The following is a 25,115-nucleotide window of genomic DNA, read 5'->3' as shown; positions in this document are numbered from 1 at the left end:
CAGAAGGGTATAACAAGAACATATTACAAAATATACTTTGGTTATATGCACTGGTTTACTGATTGAAAACTTTGTACTGTATGTCGACCACATATGGACTCAAATCACCTCTTCAAAACGAAACTAAAAGACGTCGAACTTTAGAAGTACGTGGTACCAAGATCATTAAAGCCCCCTCTCACTGGACCCGCGGCACGCTGGCGGCGTTGCTGCGTCCTAAACTGGATTTGACCTTGACTTTATAATGGTAATATCATTCAAAACATACAAGTATGACCAAAAAGACAACAAAACACACAAAGCTTAAAAAGATTCGTTTTTTCGTCGATGAAATTCGTTGAGTGCTTTGTCAATTCGATCGGCCGCAGCTAGCGACGCTGCCAGCGTGCCGCGGGTCAAGTGAGAAGGGGTTTTTAGGTAGGACTGTCCTTGGTGGTACTACTATCTCTAATATCTATGCAAGAAACAACAGTCAATGTGAAACTGCTAAAATTGCTTCCTTTGTCTTTTTAACTATTTCAAATAGTGTCTTATTAACTGTTTGTATCACAAATGTTAGTATAAATCATTGAAACGTTCCAATGTCGTCGCATGACGATGACGATATTTAGCGACCAGCACCAACTGCAATAATTACTGCAATAATAATTTGAACTGCTAGTCGGCGCTTTTGGGCCCTTGACGGTGCACTTAACAGTAGTAGCGGAACGTCTTGTCAGCATTCCAGATTTTAGTATTCATTTTCATAAATCACCGCGTCCTTGGATTGGTATTTCAAACCACGTGTATGTTTTTTTCTTGATATTACAAATAGAATTTGCAAGAGAAGAGGTTGTAGCACCGCATAATTTGCCCTTGGTAGCAAACCGACATATATTTCGCACCGCAGCCATAATTCAGTAAGATAGCTGGAGCCAAAACTAGTTCCTGGTTAGAACTTTTTTTTCTCAGTCTGCCTCCTACTGTTGAAGCTATCGGCCGTCAGAAAATGGTTACCAATCAGAAGAGAGTAACTATCTCTTCTTTAACCTCTACTGGGAGAGTAGTCGTAGTATGCCCATGGCAAGAGGTTCAGATAAAGCCAGCCAACTTTAAATTTAACCCACAGAAGTTCCGACTTGTTGTCGCTTGACGCACGAACCGTTGATAAAAAAAACGACACCAGGGTTAACCTTCTCCCCAACTCTTTAACGCCGTAAAGGGATAATTTTGTCCCACTTGTTTCGTTACCACAGCGACGAGGTCGGAGTTCTGCGGTCCCCTATCTCGGGCTGAGAAACACCCAAGCAAATAGCGGGCACGTGTTTGAGTAGCTCACATGACACGGAAGCCTTGTCGGGTGTGTGTGCCTATTGCAGAGAGGACAGGGCACGGAAGGCTGGTCGTCACGGGTATCAACCGGACTCTGTCGGGCGGCTGGACCGTGGGGAGTTACCGACGGTCTGACAGCGTACGTCCGGGGATTATAACGGCACGAGTCGGCCACAGGCGGGACGGGTAACCGGACAACCACAGCCGACTGCCGGTGGCTTGTCCGTCCACTGCTGTACTCCGGCTCCTAGGAACTGGGTCATGTTGGCCAGATCGACCCTCAGTCAGCGAAGCACTCCACCTTTAGCGCCTTATCTCAAGTACTTTGGAGTGTCCGTGTAGCTCGCGGGGGCCCTCGCGAATTCCTTCAGGGATGCCCGCAGCAATGCCCGTCCGTCCGCCCCGGGGCCCGGGGATGTTCTTCCCGACCCCCCGAGTTCTTGTTCTGTTCCTCCTGGGATTTCTCATGGTCATGTCCACGGTGTCTGCTCAACATAGGAGAAGGCCGGACAGGAAAGAGGTAAGGTTCTATTATGCACCTGTCGGTATTATGCCTCGGGGAATTGTGTGTGTGTGTGTGGGAGGGGGGGGGGTATTCGTACAGTAAGAATAGTTATCCTTTTTACATGCTACATATTCTATTAGCACGGGAACAGGACGACAGTATGGCATTCGTACTGTCGTCTGCTGAAATCATGACTGTCAGTCTATAACACCAAGTCACTGTAAAGCATACTGTGTACCGTTATATATCAAGCCAAACATCTATGTTTGCACCCTCTCCGTTTACATTGACAGCGTCATAAAATCCTATGAAGTATCTACAGCGTATGGTACATGTCTCTTCAGTAATATTATAATTTTCTGGTTACAATAAGATGTCAATCACCCAACACGAATCTCAGTACGCAGTAATTAAGTCAAACGAAGACAATTAGGGAGGCGTCTTACAAACGCCACCGTTTGGGTCAATAACCTGACACACACTGTGGACAGTCAGGATCTCCCACCGATAACAGGTTAGGTATGTGTGTTGGGAACTTAGATTTTTTAGTCCTGAGTCCTAGTAGCTTGAGTACTAGCCTCCGTAGTGACCGCTGGCTCAATTCTTGCATGTCGCTTCCGTGGTTAGCAAGCGACAAGAATTGAGCCAGCTGTCACTACGGAGGCTGGTACTCAGGCTAGAGTTCTAGTCGCGTTTTCAACGGAAACTCAGAACAACAAGGGATCCGAAAGAGAGTGAGCTAGCGAAGGGCGGTTTCGTCGAAGCAGTTTGTGGTTACGGCTATAGTTTTTTGTCATCATCATGGCTTGGCCTCGCTAGCGAAGATTTACAGAAGATTTAGTTTTTTGTACGTCCCAACTAAACTTCTAAAGGTTGTAATAACCTTTTTCGGTGTTATACAAGAATGACAATATCCAAAGATCGAACAGAAATGAACCAAACCCCCACATCTACTTGGAGATACACAAAAACACACAAACATCGGTTTGGGATTTGCCTGTTGTTGTTTTTTCTCGCCCGATTGACAACGGTGGGTGTTGTTTGACAGAATGACAGACGACACTTTTCGCCTATCTGTCCTTCTCCTAAAGGACCACTGATCCCCTAACACGCGAAAACAAACAAACCTCGCAGATTTTGAGCCCAGATATCATTCAATATGTGCCTCTTCCATACCGCTGTCCTACTATGCATGGTGACAGTTGTTTCTTTGGAGTCCTTATAAGAACGTCTTTGTGGCTTCGGTTTCTTTACTCACGAAACCTACAGTACACACCACACTTAGAGACGCTAAGATTTAACACTTAAGATAAGGAATACTTTAATCTTTGTGGAAGGTCTCAAGGAAGACGCCCTACTATGCATGATGACAGTTGTTTCTTTGGAGTCCTTATGAGAACGTCTTTGTGGCTTCGGTTTCTTTACTCACGGAACCTACAGTACATATCACACTTAGAGACGCTAAGATTTAACACTTAAGATAAGGAATACTTTAATCTTTGAGGAAAACGCTAAGAATGTGTTTCCTTTGAGATATCAGGGCTCAGTCCATATCAGATGACATTCGCAATCCGTCCTCCATTCTTTAATGCCCTCCTGTGGTAAAGATAGGGGCTGGCATAACAGCTAAGGTTTGCAAGAAGCTCGGAGCACTAAGTAAGATTTGCACATCCCTATCTGTGACATTTGTGTGAATAACCGGGTAGGTTTACACTCCTTGAGCTAATATTTGGCAATGCTTGACGTGACTATGTCACCATGTGCCTCCTATTTAAAACGGTGTTCCGTCATTTTTACAGGGGTCGGTGGGTTATCTGTACCGCAAGTCAAAACAAAGGGAAGCTAATTTAAGCCATCTGCATCATTAGAGGCTTTCCTTCCAAAAGCTGTGATTGCGTTTAGCTAACAATGTAAGCAAAGGGTTATCGGCAGGCACTTGGGATTCAATATAGGATCGTACTAGGCGGTGGATGTTTGGAATTGTTTTGTCATGAGTGAAAATGCATCAAATTAGTGGGTCTAGAACATACGGGGCTTATCTGTATATTATACCAACTACCAAGTTAGATATGTAGAGACAGTAGTTCCCTTCATAAGCTGGCTATCCACTATTGTTGTACAGATAAAGCTAAAGGCAAAACTGATTTAGAACATTGATTCAACGACTTTTCAGTAGTATGAATTTGTGATCTGTTACAAGTATCCTGCACGATATGGCCTCAGATCCTGACATAGCCGAGCATATCGGACACGGTGATCCGGAACCTAAGATCCGACAGAATCCGAACGAATACGGGGCTGTATATTTATATTGTATTTAGTAAACACAACTCCAGTTTAGCTGCATTAAACCTGCATATGAAAGTGGTACATTAAGCCCCAATATGTGAATGTCCCTCAGCCTGCCACAACTTAGCCACATCACTCCAGAATTGTATTTAATGTGTTGTGAACTTGGAAATGTTGAATTGTGAAAGGCTGCTCCAATTCGACATTTCCAAGTTCCAACTTCTTAGGTTCCGGATCACCGTGTCTCATGTTCGCGGATATGTAAGGATCTGACGCCATTTCGTACGATGGTAATCATGGTATATTCACAAATGAAGTGTGAAAACAGATCTAGAAGAATTGCGCGAAATTTAGAATTTTGCAGCTTTAATATGCCCCTAAAATGTAGATGTTATTGTAGACGTTATATGTGTAGTTGTAGACGTTGTAAATGTAGTTGTAGACGTTATAGATGTTGTTCTACAGCTGAACACGCCATCCCGTGCGGTTATATATAGTTGTGGTGCCATTCCACCCATGCTGAGGTCACGCCTCCAACACATTCATGCCACAGTGGGTTGTAATGACCGCAGAAACATGGGTCAGCCTTCACTCAACACTGTATTTCATTCTGAAGAAGACGAAGTAATTAATGGCTTCATTTAAAGGCAAGCTAAGCAATATTAGGGCACAAAATATGGAAATAAAAAAAGATGCTGAAATCTTTATGGTAGTGAAATTTACCAACACTAGTATGATTTAGCACATTGGCATGATAACTTCATACTTTTCAAGAGCATTTTAAAACCGCAAAAAACGTGCCGTATGAGTATGACAATTCCCTAGGTTTCGCGAGCCTACAAAAACCCCGGCGACGATTTTCAGTGAGTTCTCACATTACAACGGCGTCGTATTTTTGCATGATGGACGGTGCTATACATTGTGATAGTATTGTTTGAACTAATCATGTATAGAAATTACTAAATTGACTTTCACAATCCGATTTTCGGGCCCTAATATATTGCTTGGGTTTCCTTTAATGGTTCTGGTAACGTTACATGTTCGATCTGCACATAATAAACAAGTGTAAGAGCGAAGATACTGTTTGGATCATAAAAAGGACTCACAGAATCTCCAAGCAGATATTGGGGGTAGAAAATCGTAACGTTTTCTGACAGAATATCGTAACCTTTTCTCATGATGCATGTGTCATTTTTCCTGACAGGTATGGAGTAAGAAAAAACAGCATGAAAATCAGAAAACGTTACAACTTTCTACGCCCAATATCTGCTTGGAGATTGCACTACTCACTCTCACACTTACTCGTTCGAGCTCAGCATTCTCTGACTTCAAATGAACCATTCACAAGTGAGGACAAGTTTGGACTGAAAAATGCGTCAAAAAGACACGAAAATGGCTCATGCTAAATTCTACCATGTCTAGTGGTTCTCCCCTCACAATTTATAACGCCCTGTCAGAGCTATAATTGTTTGTTTCCCCATTTGTCTGTTGTTAAGGACGAAGTGTGCCCCCGAACTTAGGGTCCCCTCGCCGCCCACCCACTCAGGATTCCCGCCATGTTTGCCCTGGGTCTAGGTCAGCGCAGACGACATTTGTAAGGGGTGCACCTGTGGTAACGCGATGACGTAATACCTGTTTGAATCATAAAATGGGACTCACATAATCTCCAAGCAGATGTTGGGGTAGAAAATCGTAATGTTTTCTGACAGAATATCGTTAACTTTTTTCAGGTGCACCCACTCAGGATTCCCGCCATGTTTGCCCTGGGTCTAGTTCAGGGCAGACGACATTTGTAAGGGTGTACCTGAGGGAACGCGATGACGTAATACCTGTTTGAATAATAAAATGGGACTCACATAATCTCCAAGCAGAAATTGGGGTAGAAAATCGTAATGTTTTCTGACAGAATATCGTAAACATTTTTCAGGTGCACCCACTCAGTATTCCCGCCATGTTTACCTTGGGTCTAGTTCAGGGCAGACGACATTTGTGAGGGGTGCACCTGAGGAAACGCGATGACGTAATGCCTGTTTGAATCATAAAGAAGGGACTCAAATAATCTCCAAGCAGATATTGGGGTAGAAAATCGTAATGTTTTCTGACAGAATATCGTTAACTTTTTTCATGTGCACACACTCAGGATTCCCGCCATGTTTGCCTTGGGTCTATTTCAGGGCAGACGACATTTGTAAGGGGTGCACCTGAGGGAACGCGATGACGTAACGCCTGTTTGAATCATAAAATGGGACTCAAATAATCTCCAAGCAGATATTGGGGTAGAAATTGGTAATGTTTTCTGACAGAATATCGTAAACTTTTTCATGTGCACCCACTCAGGATTCCCGCCATGTTTGCCTTGGGTCTAGTTCAGAGCAGACGACATTTGCAAGGGGTGCACCTGGGGGAACGCAATGACGTAATGCCGATATTGGTTGTCTGTAGATCGTGACTGGCGGTGAAAGCTGGGAGTTTTTGTGACAGAGTGTTTGACATCTTATTTGTCAGCCCAAAGTCTTTGATATTCTACCTGCCGATTTGTGCACGTATTGGGCTGTGCTATTGTCATATCATATTCATTCTGCACTTCGTGTCTGTATTTGTATTAGACGACCGTTATAACACAAGAACCTTTATTGACACAACAGAACTACAAAGACTTTCGGAAGATCTTCTACAAGCACAAATGCAAACAAACAAGTGGATACAAAAGAATTGGCATACGTACATGTATATGGGTAATTCAGCATGTCGAGTTTAACGTATAACTTATAATTTAGTTATACTACATGTACACTAGTTCTAAGGTCAAAACCTATATATTTGCATATGTATGAAATGTATATGACCAGGAAAACACCAGCTACCTTCCACATTATCCTAATGTTTTGACCACGACATCTTTTGATCACTTACGATAATAATGAATATGGACAAATGGGCTTATCAAATACAGACGGCTAATCTGGTAAATATTAGGATGTGGGCCTATTGGCCGTATTTCCTGTCGGACGAACGCATGGGCCGGTAGCTCTCTCGGGTAGGTTTTACATACCGGGTCTATAGGGCGTATTCAGTCACGTGACCCTCCCCCTAACAACGAGCACTGGCGGCCATTTTGTTGCTCACTTTATAGTGGAGCCCTATGGAACTCTCCGTATAAATAGCAGATGTTTTCTACGCCATTCACAATTTCCCTTCGAAACGTTTGTCTCACAATCATGGTGTTTTGCCTCGTGGTCAGATGTTGGATTGGGACTGATAAAGCACACACTGATCGGGTAACAGTAAGATTGGTTTGGCGTTTCTCGTGTAGGTGAGGGAACATACGAAGGGACTAACGACTGAAACAAAAGTGGATTTCTGACATACGAACAGCGGATCTAAATAGTTGAAGTTTGAGAATCAGCGTGAGTGCACGTGTATGGAAACCTTTTGTATCTGGTCGAAAAGCAAATTACAGGCCCGTTGTGTAACACAGTCGCGGCACCGTGTAGTCGTTGCTTGAGATACGTTCGTAAACTGGGGGTCTTTCAACGTCGAACTTTCCCGATCATAACGACTTCGCATTCCTTGGAAATTTAGAGACCGTAGGACACCGAGAAACTTCGCTGCAGGGTGAGCACCAACATGGCCGCCCACGGAGGGCAGGGGCGATGACGTCACGTGAATACGCCCTATATTAGATTTATAGACCGCTTATTTAAACACTTGGGATTGAGAACACATTGTCGTGAGGTGTAATTAAGTTTTATTGGCCCTCGGCCAAAATGGCCATCAATGCGCAGAGACACATAGTTGTGACGTCATGTTGTACTTATAAAAATTCCTAACATTTCCTAGGAGGTTAAAAAAAGTTTTTCTTAAGCCTTCAGGGTGGATTGTTAGGAATGGAATGACAAGACAGCCTCCATAGCAGGCTCTTTGGGCCTTTGGGGGGGGGGGGGGGCTTATAAAGAAATCATCAGCAAAAGTGTATCATAAGCCCCCAAAAGGCCCCAGAGAGCCTGCTATGGAGGCTATGACAAGCCTTCTTTACAACCAATGAAGGAGGGTCTTCTCTACCAAGGAGATTTACTCTACATATCCTTTTTCTGTCAGCCCGGCCCTAGCTTGTCGAAAAGGCTCTTACCTTGTGTTTAATCTTTGTCAAGTAACTTAAGTCCTTTCAGAGGTCAAGACCTTGAGCATTTTTAAACCACCCTATGTTTGGGTGAAGGGTTATCTAGAATTGTCACGTTGCCAGTTTTAGGTCGCAAATTAGGTCGCAAATAAGCTATCATAGATAGGGTAGGGAGCAGATAACAAGTGGGAAACGACAGAAATGGAGAGGACATACTGTATTATCCCTCAGTGCTGTCTTCTGGATAAACTCGACCCAAACACTTTGACGACCGAGAAAAGTTACTATACTCAAAACCGTCTACCCTTTGCCATCAATGTCTTTGTTGTATATAACAGAGCTCGACACTCTATCTGAAAGGGCCATTTATTTAGAACAAGGCATAGGTTCAAAGTCCTTTATACGAGAAACACTGTTTCTTTTTGCCTTAACATTGGGCGTACCGTTATCTTAAAGTCGCATCAACCAAGGGAGTTGGAAACTTTTGTCCTTTATTCGTGAGGGTGTTAACAAAAGACTGTTGCACAGAAATGTCTTTTCTTGACCAGTATTCCACCTACTGTGGGGTTCAACTCTAAAAAAGTTGAAACACTTTTTGTCTTAAATTGGGCGCACTTACTTACTTAAAAAGTCGCATTCACCAAGGTAGTTGGAAGCTTTTGTCGATCCTTTATTCGTGAGACTTTTAGTGGAAACGACTTTTCTGGACCAGTATACCACCTACCATGGGTTCCAACTCTAAGAAAGAACACGCACAGTTTACTACGTATCCAGGTCAACTGTCGAACCCAATAGAATTTTTCGTCCCTAAAAGAAAAGCACCTGGGCGACCAGACGACCAACTCGTTCCCCGGGTCATTTCCGTAGACCATTAATCTCCGTTGCCATGACGACCCGTCAGGAGTGCCTCTGTCGTCCCAGAGGAGGGGGACAAGGCCGCTTCTTTCTCCGCCCGGCCTTCTGTTCGAGTCGCTGCTTGTATAGGTGGAACGGCTTTGTTCGCTGACATTTACTTTCGCGAGTCGTCGAGTGACACGCCGAAGAGGGAGAAGGGGGTGGAGGGCGATTTATCGAGAAAGTAGCAGACGACATAGACAGGCTACAGGACAAGAATAAGCTGTGCTTTCTAAGCGTTAACAGTGTTAAAGAACAGCTCAAATGCAGAAATGTTCGCGGTGGTTTTATGTTCGCGGTTTTCGCGGCGACCGTTTCACCGCGAACTTAAAACCACCGCGAAATTTTTGTCCAATGTGACTATAGCGCTGCCGCAAACTTAAAACCACCACAAACACTCCATTTTCACCTTAGCGCGAAAAAAAACACGAACTTACAATGCATTTACAGAAATAGACTAAAACTGCTATAAAATGTAGTCTCTACCAGACCTCTCGGTGGACTACAAATGTAGACATTGGCCAAAATAAAAGGGGGGTTATCATATTAGAGGGCTTGGTCGGTCGTTGGACTACAGGTTTGTCCATTTCCATTTGTTGCATATCCGACTAACTCACCTCGCCAAATTCTACTATTTTTCCAGCAACGGATCGAAATCTGGTAGTCAATTAAAGATGCATTCTGGTTAATTAGGACTTCCGAGTTCTATACGTTTTTTTTTTGTTTTTTTTTTCTCCATCTGCCCAGACAGCCCTAGCTTAAAGGTCCTTAAAGGTTATTCCCTCGACGACATACGTATGGTCTTCAACGCTTGAAGTACTTCCCTGTCGTACTGACCCCATACACCCATAACGAAACGTCCCTAGAGACGTCCCTCCAAGTTTTAAACGTCGGTGGATTGAAACGGAATGTCCCTTGAGGGCCCTCTAAGTTTTGAAATTGAAACGGAACGTCCCTTGACGTCCCTACAAGTTTTAAAACGTCGGTGAATTAGAACGAAACGTTCCTTGACGTCCCTCCAAGTTTTAAAATTGAAACGGAACGTCCCTTGACGTCCCTCCAAGTTTTAAAATTGAAACGGAGCGTCCCTTGACGTCCCTCCAAGTTTTAGAATTGAAACGGAACGTCCCTTGACGTCCCTCCAAGTTTTAAAATTGAAACGGAACGTCCCTTGACGTCCCTACAAGTTTTAAAATTGAAACGGAACGTCCCTTGACGTCCCTCCAAGTTTTAGAATTGAAACGGAACGTCCCTTGACGTCCCTCCAAGCTTTAGAATTTAAACGGAATGTCCCTTGACGTCCGTCCAAGTTTTAAAACGTCGGTGAATTGAAAGCCTTACCACCGGCATGACATCTGCCCACTTAATTTGTTATTCTGCTACTTCGTGGGAACAGTTGTCTCTTAAGCCGTGCTTTACGATTTCGCCAAATTCCACAGTTCAAGTACAGCTCTCTTTACGATTTCATCAAAGACCTCCGTTACAAACCTCAAGGCGAGGAAACACTGCTCTGAAGGGACTTCTGTAAATACATTTAAGTTCGCATGGTTTTGATTTCGCGCTAAGGCGAAAATGGAGATGTTTGCGGTGGTTTTAATTTAGCGGCAGTGCTATAGTCACATACTGCAACAGCATTGGACAAAAATGTTCGCGGTGGCTTTAAGTTCGCGGTGAAACGGTCGCCGCGAAAACCGCGAACATAAAACCACCGCAAACATTTCTGCATTTACAGTATACTCATGCCATCATATCAAGCCATGTGCTGGTTGCTGGGAATCGAAGACCGCAGCCACAGTCGTTCAAAATACTCGTGATAAATCGTTTTTAAGAGGACGCTTTTATGGAGAAAATAAATGGGTTGGATCTGATACGTCTGAACAAGGAGGTTATCAGGTCTGAAGTAGCCTGGGTTTCAGCATAGTCAGTTACCTCCACGAAATGTCATGAAGGTTATATTTCCACAGCGTGTGTGCGCGTGTGCGCGTGTGCGCGTGCGTGCGTGCGCGCGCGCGCGTGTGTGTGTGTGTGTGTGTGTGTGTGTGTGTGTGTGTGTGTGTGTGTGTGTGTGTGTGTGTGTGTGTGTGTGTGTGTGTGTGTGTGTGTGAAAACGATAACTCAAGAACGGCTGGATGGATTGGTTTCATATATTTGGTGTGTTGGTAGGTTGTGACAAAAGCCGAAAATTTGATTTTGGCGACTTTCCCTGGTACTGCAGCTGAGCTTCCGGGGTTGATATCTCCGTTCTGGACAAGCTATGATCACGATTTATGATTGGTAGATAGCTCTCCCCTATAGGATCCTAGGATGGCACCCAGGCTTTGTGAAAGGAGGACCATGAATAGAAACCATGCATCAAGACAGCTCGCAAGGCTTTCTACATGTCCTCCCAGAGAAGGCGACGTTTGTCTGGATTTTCTATCACACTTTACGGGTGAAATATGGAAGTCCCCCTTCACATGTGTGATGTATGCTATAGAAGTCCTTCAGGGCGGTGTTCTAGTGATCAATCTTGGACAGAACTTGGCGGTATCAGGTCAGAGACGTCACATACAGACTGGGGAAAGTAGAACATCGATTCTCAAACATCACAGAAAACGGGACAGTTGACAACTCCAAACTAGCAGGCAATTACAAAGGGTTCCTTCTCTTGAACTGTGATAAACACACGTGAACTAAGGGCTCCCTTAGAAATCAGTTACTCAGTTAACTGAAGGGATCACCCTAAAGATTCATAAATAGGTGTTTTTAAAAACTAGTTTCTTCTAAACGTTTCTTGACAGAGTATCGTGTTACCTTAAAGACACCGGCGTTTGAGGGGTTCAAGTTTGTGTATGCCACAAGTGTGTGACAAGGGGGGCACTGAGTCTTGACCTCAACACTTTCCGTTTGATGTCTTTTCTACCACTTGGGAGGAGGGCAGACAAGCTCCTCCCATTAGGGCGTAAGTGAGCCATACTCGAGGCCTTGTCTTGGCGACGCGTTGACAACTCCAGGTCAAAGACAGGCTTCACAACCACCGGTGGAATTTAGACGTTAGGCTCTTCTGAAACCCAGACATTATAGACATAGGTGGGAAGCAATTACCCTTTAATGCTGGGGTCACATTTCCAATCCGGGGCCCGGCTGGGCAGTCTTTGGGAAAGAAAATTAGGATATAAAAAGACAACCAAAGCACAAAACGTACGCAAAATTAGCGAAGAGCATAGCTTGTGCAAATTTATTGACATACACTATGATTTTTCGTTTCCGCAAACAGCCCGGCCGGGCCCCGGTTAGGAAATGTGACCCTAGCATAAGAAGGGACATTTGTGATCATTTGTGTTCAAAGCGGCTTGTCTAGCTCACCCAGACTTGGAAGAATAGTGCCAGAAAGACCGTGGAAGAACTTCACATAACAGTGCCCAGATAGATTCATCATTTGCAACCTTTCAGCACTCCAACAATGGGCTGAAAGTCAAGTTTAAATGGAGCGTGGAAGTTTCACGTCCCTTCTCTATCGCTGAGACGATGTGGCGACGACCACGTGCTGGGCCCTTTTTTCGGGTCGCTCGTTTTGTTCAGGAATTGTGTGTCGCTATAGCTAGCTCTTTTCTCTAGGGTCTCTTTCAGAACCCATGGGGCCAAACTCAATCTTTCTGTTGAAATCAAATAAAGTCTTGTAGAGTTTTGCAGAGACTAGTTAGCCTAGGAAAGAAGGATAATCATGTCTCATCTGCACAAAATTGGGCTGTATTGAAGGTGTTAACACAAACTGTATTCAACGAATGGTAAATAAAGGGGACAGGTCCACAAATTCTTACTATACTGTGTACACGTACACACCTGCGTGTATTTTTGATCAAATCGATGATGTGCTGTAATTTCAAGCTAGATGTGACAAGGTCGAAAAACCATTGAGTTTGAACGTAACATGTAGTAGACAAAAATGTATTCAGACCCAGATACATAGTATTGCAATCTTTATTGACACAACAAAAGTACAGCGACTTTCGTAAGGTCTACAACTATACATGCAAACAAACGATTGGAAAATTATTGGATATAAAAGAATTAACCAAGCTACGTAACAGTTACAAGTACATGGATAATTCAATATGTCGAATCTGACGTATCACTTAAACTACTAGTTGTAGGGTCAAAACATTATTTGATGTATTTGCCTGATTTATTACTTACACTACTAGTTCTAATGGCTAAACATTCTTTGATACATTTACCTATTTACATGGTCAAACTTTTAAGAATTTTACATCGATTGTTTTTAGGTCAGACCCCGTGAAGAGCATAGTAGACCAACGCACAGCCAGGAGTCCCATCCACACAGGGGCCGTCCTCAGCATAGAAGGGTTAAACCTAACCGCGCCTTCGTCCGTGTGGAGCCCGAGTCACAGAGACACAGACTTCTCAATCGGAAAGCCTTCTACCCAGACGACGACCGCTTTCCTGTGCCAGAGAGCCTTCGGAAGGTCGTGGACGGGCCGACGCGGAAGGTGGCGGGAGATGGCCGGGGAGAACCGCTGGAAGTGGGCGGGGATGAGTACCGGTGTCCGCCGCCGCTGACGGTGAACAAGCTCCGGCGGAGGGTGTGTCAGCAGGCCAAGTGCGTGTCCGACTCGACGTGCGGCGCGGAGAGAAGATGCTGTTTTAACGGCTGTGTGTTCACCTGTCTCGACGCCGTGCCACCTCCTGCAGGTGAGTCATGGTTTGGGTTTGGAAGGGTTGGAAATGGCCTGAAGAAGCCCTTTATCATTGTCGTTTTGGGCCTTCTTTAATACCACGGCGCAATTGGATTCATGCCTCAATAGGTTTGAAAGGGTTGGAAGATGGGTTAGAAATATTGGAAATGGCCTGAAGAAGTTATTTCTCTTTGTCGTTTTGGGCTTTCGTATGGATTTCTCGTCGATAAAAAAGACACAGTTGATATGTACTCTTCAAGCAGAGGTTAGGCCCCGGCTTGTTTTTTTACGTCTCTTTAGGTGCTTTCTGGTTTGAAAGGAATTTCTTCACTATCAGACAAAAACAAAACCTGAAAAAAAATAGATATGATAGAAAGCTCCACAAAAACGCCTAAAAGACGTCAAAAACAAGCTGGAGCCTAACCTCTGCTTGGAGAGTACATATACGAGTATGGCTAGCTTACCGATAGACTAAAGGGTGCAAAGGTTAACTAACTGATGACTGACTGGTTGGCCGGTCGGTCGGTCGGTCGGTTAATTACTAATAGCCTCCACCAGGCTACACAGGTCGCTGTAAAAATAATAGAAATTCGCCAAATAGACAGATAACATACCTAGGTCGCAAACTGTACTCCCTGGCTAGCTAACTCCTCTGGTATGTTATCTGTCTATTTGGCGAATTTGTACTATTTTTCCAGCGACCTGTGGAGCCTGGTAGAGGCTAAGTTAGTAATAGACGTTTTTACCCGGTTACGTAGGCCCTGAGCCTTCAGTACAATATGTCTTAAGGGACTATTCGCCTGTTGAATATCATTCTCCATCTCACAGACACTTCTTTCATTTTGATGTTTTACAATATCTGTATCCTTGCGCTATCAACTGGTTGTAATTTCATATTAGACTATTTTGTTCTGGTAGCAATCTATCCATCTTTTTTTCCACGTTTTTCTCTAACCGGATGTTGCATTGTTGTATTCATCCGCAGTGTTGGACTGGCTCGAACAACCGAGTCCACAGAGAAGCGCAGGTAAGAAGCTGCGTTTTATCTAGTTCACTGTCTTTATACATCATAACATCTTCAAGGTCCTTCAATTCAAAGCGAGCAAAACACACTTAAGCCCCCCCCCCCTCACTGGACCCGCGGCACGCTGGCGGCGTCGCTGCGGCCGATCGAATTGACAAAGCACTCAACCGATTTCATCGACAAAAACGAATCTTTTTAAGCTTTGTGTGCTTTGTTGTCTTTTTGGTCATATTTGTACGTTTTGAATGCTACTCCCTTTACAAAGTCAAGGGTAACACAAATCCAGTTTAGGGCGCAGCGACGCCGCCAACGTGCCGCGGGTCCAGTGAGAAGGGGGCTTAACGTAATATCAGATTCACAAATGCCACACAGTTACAGTGAAAGTGATCTCGAACCAGTTCAGCTCACTGAAAACTATTCTTTCACTGGTCGTAACAGAGAAGACAGTATTCACAGGTCCATTAATTGTACCAAGGAAAATGTCTCAGTTCTTTTCGACAAGCGCAATAAACTGTGGACCACGGCTAAGGGCTGCAACCCTTTCCAGGAGCGTGCATGTCCGGTGAGCGACACAGTCGGGATTCGACCTCACGGCTTCTTGGTCCAGAGGCAGGGTCACATTTCTTGAAGCCGATACCCTTGTCAGTTAGAAGGTCTTAAACCCCCTCTCACTGGACCCGCGGCACGCTGGCGGCGTCGCTGCGTCCTAAACTGGATTTGTGTTACCCTTGACTTTATGATAGGAACATCATTCAAAGTATGACCAAAAAGACAACAAAACACACAAAGCTTAAAAAGATTCGTTTTTTTGTCGATGAAATTCGCTGAGTGCTTTGTCAATTCGATCGGCCGCAGCGACGCCGCCAGCGTGCCGCGGGTCCGATCCAGTGAGAGGGGGGCTTTAGAGTCTTACCCGGAGGTTCTAATCTATCAACAAAACTCGAGCTGAATGTCCCCTGCTTGCTTCATTACGGACAGCCTTGCGGCGGTCAAGATAACATCCGACGAGGTCGTCCGAGGACTGTATATGTTTCAGACCGCCTGATGCGTTCTCATGCCCGCTGCCCGACCTCGGGTCGTGTTATGAGTCTTATGACTCCTATCTAAACACCCCAGACGGCCGGGTCGCACGGTAGTGAATACCAAACGTGGCTGGAAAGAGTAGAAATCGGCCAAATAGACAGATAAACATACTAAAGGAGTTGGCCAGCCGGTAAATACAGTTTGCTACATCCTCTAGTTTGTTATCTGTCTATTTGGCCAATTTGTACTCTTTCCAGCTTCTACCAGGCTCCGCGGATGGCTGGAAAAATAGTAGAAATTGGCCAAATGGCATATTGGACCCTCTCTCCGTAGCCGACTCCCTTGGCATACTATTCACTCTATTTGAAAATAGCCAAATGTTAACCATATACTATCATCACACACTATGACGACTCATTGAAAACAAAGATCTCTAACAGTACTAGTAATTTAGGTAAATTATGATGTTTTCTAATTATCTCTGTTTCTCTTTATTGCAGGTTATGCTTGGTTGGTGGCCGAGCCAGAAGAAGTTATGGGAGGCACGTAAATATACAGCATGTCTACTGTCTAATATTTAGAATCTAGCACCATCACTTTGTCTAACATAGTTTCTTTCAGAACGTTATGCAATATTTTCTTCGGACAATTTAGACTTTCGAGAACGCTGCAGTTGCGGCAAAAATATATGAATCTTTATTTGAAAACGCATGCTCAAAGCTATATGCAAGGGTACACAAATTATTCACACCGATACAATAGAATTTATCTATTCCACAGGTATGACTCGTAGTACTAGACTTTCGAGAACGTTACAATTGCGGCAAAAATATATGAATCTTTATGTGAAAACTCATGCCCAAAAGGAAAAGGGAACACTAACTTATTATATAATTATTCACACTGATACAATATAATCTCTCTATTCTACAGTTGAGACATGTAGCACGACCACGGCCTCACCGAACGACCTACCACTCGAATGTCCTCATGGGTACGTCTGTCACATTACCAATCAGGGAGACCCCAACAGCGACATCCCTAACGCAGGCATCTGTATCAAGGGGCAAGGTAACGTCACACGGAACGATTCTTCTTTTTTCCATTGCCATATTCCCAAGAAAACTCGTAGTGCGCTCTTGTTCTATCCCCTTTTCTTAAACCAACATTATGCATTTCTGTCTATTTTAGACTGTACAACCTGGGAAAGAAACTGATTGGACATGAGAAAAAATTACCTGGAAGGCCAAAATCAGGCACGAATTTCGGTGACAGAGTACGAAAATTGATCGTCAGAAATCGTGGTTTACGTAAGAAAATTTCTGAAAAGTTAGAAAATGGCATTTCTAACAGACAGGTAATTTTGCATATTTTTTCTGGTAATTTTGCATAAAGCAACTCTCGACTATAGCTAAGAAACAAAAGGGAAAAAGGATGCAACATTTGTTTTACAAAAATTGAAGATAATGAGAAATGAACTGTTCTCCAAGTAAAAAAAATTCACTCGCCGGAATTTTCGACCGAATCACTCGGTCTTCAACCGGGACGGGGGACGGTACCGACTTCCGACAACCTTTGACCCAGTGCTGACGTCACACGTGCGTAATCACGTGTCCGCAGCACTTGGGTCAAATAGCTGATGAAGACCGAGTGAAGGTCGAAAATTCCGGCGAGGGAAGTTTTTTGAGTTGGAGAAGAGATTATTTCTCTTTATGTATTTTACCAACTCAGATGAACTTTCATGCAAAAAATTGAAGATGTATTTCTAAATGTCATCGGAATGAAACCGCTACCCCTGTGTGTTGTGTACTGTACTTGTGACATTACCACGTCCTTTTTGTTCGTGGCTTATTCATGTGGCATTTGCGTCCCCTATGTTCAAGTAATTCAAAACTTCCTGATCCTCACATTATTAAAAGAAACCCAAGCAATATTAGGGCCCGAAAATCGGATTTTGAGTCATTTCTATATATGATTAGTTTAGACAACACTATCACAATGTATAGCGACGTCAATCATGTAAAAATACGACGTCGTTGTGATGTGAGAACTCACTGAAAATCGTGGCCGGAGTTTTTGTAAGCTCACGAAACTAAGGGAATCATCGTACGGCAAGTTTTTGCACGGTTTTGAAATGCTAAAAGTATGAAGTTATTTCACAAATGTGCTAAATAGTGTTAGTAAATGTCACTACCATTAAGATGTAAGCATTTTTTACCTCCATTTTGGGCCCTAATATTGCTTTGGTTGCCTTTAAAAAGTAGCCCCAGAGTCTTGTCTCGAGGTCTAAAATTCAAAATTGTCAAATTCAAAAATATCTAATGGTTTTAGCATGTTCGTGTATCTAAATTGTTCAAGATGTTGTAAGCACATTCAAAATCACTGGTATCGATGGTCACGCATGTTTTACTGAAGAAAAATTATTTCTTCTATTTCGTCTTTTAAAGTTTTCCTTACCTTTCATATCGTGAAGTGTAGGTTAGATGTCTTGGCTCAAAGTAGATTGTAGCTATAGACAGTTCTGGATTGGTCTTCTATAGAATATAGTTTAAGTCTGGTGCTGCAACAGTTCCATATTCAAAGATGTCGTGAGTTCGCTGCTGTAAAGTACCACTCTCCAAGCAGAGGAGGGGTTCCGGTTTGGGGTTTGAAGTTTGGGGTTTGAAGAGACAAAAAAAAATATTAGAAAGCCCGACAAAAACGCCTAGAACACGTCAAAAACCAGCCGGAACCACTCCTCTGCTTGGAGAGTAGTAAAGTACTGTTGCACAGCCAGATTGCTAGCAAGTTCTCTGATACCAGATTATATGACTGTATGTTATTTCTATTCGAATAGGAGAGGCGGATGGAAGCGATTCTGAAAACGAATCCGACGGTAAATTTCGCCGAATTTTGTTTATTTTCCTTTCTTGTTGTGCGTGCAATAATCGCATGCCAACAAGTCCAAATTACCTTTTAACACTCAATACAAACTTACCATATCCTATCCCTTACTCAAAAGTTTAATTCTTAAATGACTTATTCATTAAATTAATTGAAAATCTTTACTTTCGACGTCAATATATTCTTTAATCAATCTAGTAAACTTCCAATCAAATACAAATAATCTAACGTAACTAGAAACGCCATGCATTTTGAAATCGCTCTAGTGTGAAAAGATTAAGGGTATGTATGTCATATTCCCAATCTTCCTAATCCAAGCTCCCTCTGTTAACCGTTCACTGCCTAAGCCTGTGCGCCACTGCCAAACGGGGCAACATTAACCCTTCTCGAAATCATTTTAATATGATTATTATGCAGCAATATACAAAGGTAGCTTTAGGCACTTTAATATGCAAAATTGTGGCATCAAATTAAAAGGTACCAAAAATTTGGATGGCGATTTAAACCATACTTATTTTCCAACCCCTTAGGCAGTGAAGGGTTAGTAACAGCTTTCTCATCTGCTTTCGTTGTTGGTTTTTGTGTGTTGGAGTCGTGTATGTAACTTCCCTGTGATTAAACAGCAAATTGGGTACAGCATCAGTAAGATTTACTTGTTCTTGGTTGAAAAATTTGTGGTGGTGAATAAAGTTGTGAAAAAAAAAAGAAAGAAAAAAAGAAGGAATGCAAACTGAAGGTAAAAACAAAATCAGTAAAATTTACCCTGTTTACGTTGTCATTATCAAAATAGCTAGATTACTGCTTTTCCAGCATTCTCATTGACTTTCCTTTTGCAGATTTCTTATTGATTTTCACTAAAGAAAAGAAACACCAACAACCGTTTACCCGTTCGTTCACACAACGAAAGATCTTACTACAAATTTTGCAACTTTACAGACGATCTAAAAGACATTAGTCCATGGGACAAGATCGTCTGAATCTCGACAGTAATTCTAAAACAGTAAATGGTATTTTGAATTAAAAAGAGGAAATTTCTGTCTTGTTATTTTTCTCTCTGTGCAGATGACGAAAGTCCTCGGCAGTTTCGTCTCAGGTCTGGCCCCACAGACGACGGGAAAGGTAAAGTCAGCTCTAGTGGTAGAACATGTCCGCGAACAGATCATGGTGTACACTTAAGCCCCCCTCTCACTGGACCCGCGGCACGCTGGCGGCGTCGCTGTGTCCTAAACTGGATTTGTGTTACCCTTGACGTTAAAATAGGAATATCATTCAAACCCCAGAAGTATGACCAAAAAGACAACAAAACACACAGAGCTTTAAAAAGATTCGTTTTTTTTTGTCGATGAAATTCAATTCGATCGGCTGCAGCAACGCCGCCAGCCTGCCGCGGGTCCAGTAAGAGGGGGGCTTAACCTTCTTCGAACAGCTAAAAAAAGACGCTCAGATGCCACCAAAGAAAAGTATGAAAATCGTAATCTCCAAGCAGATCCACACCGGGCTGATTGGACCCTCTCTGGCTGACTCGACCTTCTCTGGCTAGCACATACGATTTTCGCGCCCGGTGTAGATCTGCTTGGAGATTATGAAAATCGGTGCTGTACAACGAAGATTTCTTCAGTTTCATTCATACACAATTTTGTTTTTCTGAGTCCTCTTTTCAAAGATCATTCAAGATGAAGGTGTAGTCGAAACCTACAGAATTCTTTGGAGGACGAAACATTGAATTCTGAGTGCACTCGCCACTAGTGGTTTAACACATTGTAGGAACCATAGAGTTAACGGCGTGAGGCTAAGTTGAAGTCTAAAAGCCTTGGAATGGTTCCCATTCCAAATCCTCTTGTCGATCGTAAAGGTAGTCTCTGAAGGAAAGGGTAGGGCACTATGGAACCTTTGCAATTCGCCCCCTCCTCTGTCCGTATTTACATTTGCCGTGTATATGTCTTCCAAATGGTCTTGAAAGTGATCTTTTTTTAAACCTGAACAGCCCTCTTCGTTGTGTTAGGCCAGAAATATGGCTTTCAACAGGGCAAAGGTCACGAATACGGGGTTAACGTACTATCATGAGGTCATTTTGGCCGAACTTTAATGTTTTCTTTATCAAAGAGTGTACTTTGAGTACTTAGACTTGGATGGAGTGCAGCGTTACAGAATATCTCTTAGAACAGGTTAAAATCGAATACGACCGGTTAAGATCGTTAAGAGATGTCGTTTGTTTCATACAACATGCACCATTGTGACAAAATCCTAACACATTTACCTGGTATTTTACACTGTTTCACGGATTCATGAAATTTTCTCTTCATTTTCAGTCATTTTCCAACATCTTTCTTGATCCACGTTCTTCTTGTCTTTTTACATTACCATGTAACAACATCTTTCTCTCTCTCTTCCGTAAGTAGCTTCATCAAGTTGGTGGATCAAAGGAAAGGTGTTCTTTGATATACCACAACCTTGAAAACATTTACCTTACCGACGTCTCACTGGACTGGCGGCACGCTGGCGGCGTCGCTGCGTCCTAAACTGGATTTGTGTTACCGGTACCCTTGACTTTATAATGAGAATATCATTCAAAACGCATAAGTATGACCAAAAAGACTACAAAACATACAAAGCTTAAAAAGATTGTGTTTTTTTGGTCGATGAAAATCGTTGCAATGAGTGCTTTGTCAATTCGATCGGCCGTGCCGCGGGTCCAGTGAGAGGGGGGCTTTACCCTTGGCTTTATAATGGAAATATCATTCAAAACGCACAAATATGACCAAAATGACATCAAAACACACAAAGCTTTAAAAGATTAGTTTTTTGTCGTAGTGAAATTCGTTGAGTGCTTTGTTAAATATTTGATCGGCCGCAGCGACGCCGCCAGCGTGCCGCGGGTCCAGTGAGAGGGGGGCTTTACTAAAAAAACATCCGCCAAGTAAAAGTTTTCAAGGTTGTAGCATAAGAACCAAATATTCCTTTCCCACATCTCTCTCTCTGCACGTACTGAAAGGTAACTCTCTAACCCACCACCATAGGTTGCATGGTGGAAGGACAGACTTACCGAAACAAACAGCTCTTCAGTTTCAACACTCACATTTGGTAAGTCATGCGTAACTGCACTTCGATCACCAGTGTCATCTCTTCAAATCTTTTCCATTGCATTTTAATACCAAGTTTCTTTGTGATTTGTGTTGATCTTGTAGTAGTATATTCAGTATTGTGCTTCTACATAGGAAGTTATCGGCTCATTTGTACCGCGTTTGCCGATTTTAGCGCACCTTTTTGGTTAACTTGTCAACGATGTTTGAACAAATTTGGTGCAGTTTTCCGGCATTGGTGACAATGCGCGGTGCAGATATGCGGAGTGACTAACAATGGAGTGAAAGGGAACCGGTTTGGGATTTGGGGATTCGGTGCAATTAAATGGAGCGTGCGTTAATCCGTTGTGCAATTAAGCGGATGATACGGTGCTATGTTGGGGACAGCTTTTTTGTTCCTGCTCCTTTATGTTCCGTCCCAAATTTCCATGGGGGTCAACAAAATCTGGAACACCAACACCCCAAGCCTGTAGAAGCCCAAAATATCATGGCTTCTGAAAGGCTTTGGGGTAGTCTCAGTGTTAAAACATTGTTTTAGCAGGGGTGGGGGGGGAGTGTTGCAAGTTGATATACGTAACAGTTAACTTTATGTACGTATCTATGTGTTTGTAAAACAGGATTGGATTTTATGTCGCTGTGGGCCTTCGTAGTTTTGAGGTCACGCAAATTCCAAGCAGATGTGAAGGGGGCCACAATCACCATGGGGGTCCAAAAAATATGGAACCCCTATGCTAGGGTTAGGTTAGGGATCGAGCACGGGAACATAGGGGTGTGGGAACATTGGGGTCGGAACATAGGGGTGTCACCACTCTGGTCAATGGTTCAGACCAAAGATTAGAGCAAGGTGTGTAGCCTAATTTGTAGCAGGACTCTGGATTCAAGGCTGTCTAGATTTATCATGTGCACATGGCATACTGAATGAAAAAATGGTCTGCACAAAATTAAAGTACTTTCCCATCCCAATGTCAAAATGGCCAATAAACTTATGTACAAAGTTCAGGTCTAACTAGTTAACCTTGCAGCAGGCATTCCTACTTGTAACATTTGGACTGATGTAATTAATTTTCCACCAATCAAATCAGCACCTGTTTCACTGGTTCTCTCTGCTCTGCTTTCTAAACTCAAGGTTACTCATAATGCTTTCTTCAGCTGGATCTGATTTTGCACTTACCCAGCGTGTAGTGGGCCACCACATAAAAATGTCTTCACCCCTCTCAGGAGTTCTTTAGATCAGAAAGCAAGATAGATATCTTAGAATACTGCCAAACTTACCATAAGATGTTTGATCTATTAATAAAGGTATCCAGAACATTTCATGAGGCTTGAAACTTCAAATAAAAAAATTTAAAAAACAATTTCTAGTCATCCCTACACATAGTAAGTTTTAATAACACTATACCATTACATATCGACATTAAAGGAGCAAAGATACGATGTCGTTGTGTGGTGAGAACTGATAGAAAATCCAAGCCCTAATAGACTGATCCTGACTGACCATCACAATGAGCGGTTCGACCAATGAGAGAGTGACCGCATGTCTGTCAAATATTTGCATTTTTATGTTTTGATTTTGCATTAAGACGTTTTGACGGAGGTGGGCGGGGCTATGGTATCGGTCTATTTACACTAGGGGTGTGAAACTAAAATATCTCCATTTAGCTTATTTTTGTGCTGCTTTTGAGCACTTTTGATAAGAAATCCACACGCAAATGTAGTAAACAGTGGCATTAAATGTCAATTTCATAAAGATTACAGCAACTAGAATTCAAATATTTACAGTTTTCACGCCTCATAAAATGCTCTGGGTGCCTTTAAGGGTTTCAAGATATGGCCTGGGTATCATCCTCTCTACTTTATGCCGCTATACAGTATGCTTTGTTGGTGAGGGCAAGTATGGGAGTGTGCATAACCTAATGTGTACAATGTATGTACCAAGGCTATTTGAGGCATAGCATTCTTGGGTACTATCAGAGTTATGTGCAACCAAAGGAAAATTACCTGGCATTCTCACCTGTTATATTTTGTGTTTTAGCAAGTGCCGAAACGGAGGAGTTACCTGCGTGGTGGCAGACAATGTAGGTTAGTACCATCCACACTTGTACGCTTTCCACCTTTCCTCGAGGGCCCGCATGCTCTTTTCTGTAAGGCGTAGGCAGCATATTTTTACTTCCCGTAATTTGTAGGGAGAGGCACACAATTTGTAGCAAGGCGACCAAATTTTGCGTAGTCGCCTTCTTTGATTTTAGGGTAATACATAAAGGGTTCTTCTGAATTCAGCGTAAAGCTTTGTCGGGGACCCCCCCCCCCCCCCCCCCCCATGCAGACCCTCTTTCCACCTGTCATAACAGTCAAGGTAAAAACTGAAACTTACGAAAAGCAACTTTTAAAGCAGAACTTTAAAAAGTCCAAATGACCGTTGACTTCTAATGCAATTTTTGAGTAGTCACTGCTAAAGTTGAAAGGCCTTACATATTTTTTTTATAGATATAGAAAGTGTTTTTAGGAAGATAATAATTCATCATGCCAAGATGGAGTTCCTTTCCTTATATGAAAACATGATAACTTTTAAGTTGAAAAATATGAATAAAAAATCAAAATTAAAATATTGAAATTGATATTTTGTCTTGCAGAGACCTTTGAAGGCTGGCTGGATGCAGCGGAATTAGACTACAGTGTGGGAGACGGGCCCAGCTTAGGAGCAGAGACAGCTTGATTTAATTTACACGGCAAAATTTAAACCAGAAAGATAACAAATACACATAAATTAACCTTACCAGTTCTAAGGGCAGCTTCCAATCCCACATTCTACATGTATTTGGCCCAGTTGACACTGTTATGTTTAAATGTCTTATCTATCTTTGGACTAGTCATTCTCCATGTGCATGTTTTTAACACTTGTTCACATTTCATGCTAGAAAGAGGGGGTAACAGAATTATTGGTATGTGCAAGGAGGTTGATTCTAAACCTCCTTGGTATGTGGTACATTGTACTTGAAATAAAATGGGAATGTAGTGAAAACATTGTTCACAACTACTTTAAAAAACTTGATGAAATATGGATACTTTCTTTCCTTTATCTTGATTAATCTATGATTTATATTTGTTTAGAATTGCTATCTTTGTTTTTACATCGTAAGGTCATGAACTATTGCTAGTTAGTAAAGATCAAGGAGTTTTACTAATCTGTTTGAACTTAATTGGGAAAATCATCAAACTGTGTATGCATTACAGAGTCACAAAATAAAATGTCTTTAATTTGCAAATTAATTTGCCTCAGTCATAATCATTTGTTATCAATTCACTGCAACAT

At 42.6% G+C, this 25,115-nt stretch overlaps 1 protein-coding gene across 1 annotated transcript; it reads left to right on the top strand.

The window, feature by feature from the left end:
• Window positions 1–1,259: 1,259 nt before the first annotated feature.
• LOC136442992 (uncharacterized) lies at window positions 1,260–25,072 on the top strand. Its single transcript, XM_066440035.1, has 10 exons — window positions 1,260–1,831; window positions 13,385–13,811; window positions 14,781–14,822; window positions 16,343–16,384; window positions 16,776–16,913; window positions 18,679–18,717; window positions 19,788–19,844; window positions 21,743–21,806; window positions 23,838–23,884; window positions 24,436–25,072. Exons 1-10 carry the CDS (start codon window positions 1,685–1,687, stop codon window positions 24,516–24,518), a joined length of 1,086 nt encoding a protein of 361 aa, XP_066296132.1. The 5' UTR covers window positions 1,260–1,684; the 3' UTR covers window positions 24,519–25,072.
• Window positions 25,073–25,115: the final 43 nt, after the last annotated feature.

Source organism: Branchiostoma lanceolatum, chromosome 10, assembly GCF_035083965.1.
Source record: "Branchiostoma lanceolatum isolate klBraLanc5 chromosome 10, klBraLanc5.hap2, whole genome shotgun sequence".
NCBI classification, from domain to species: Eukaryota; Metazoa; Chordata; class Leptocardii; order Amphioxiformes; family Branchiostomatidae; genus Branchiostoma; species Branchiostoma lanceolatum.
The sequence above is the reverse complement of the archived record's forward strand: the minus strand, read 5'-3'. Positions and strand labels throughout refer to the sequence as shown.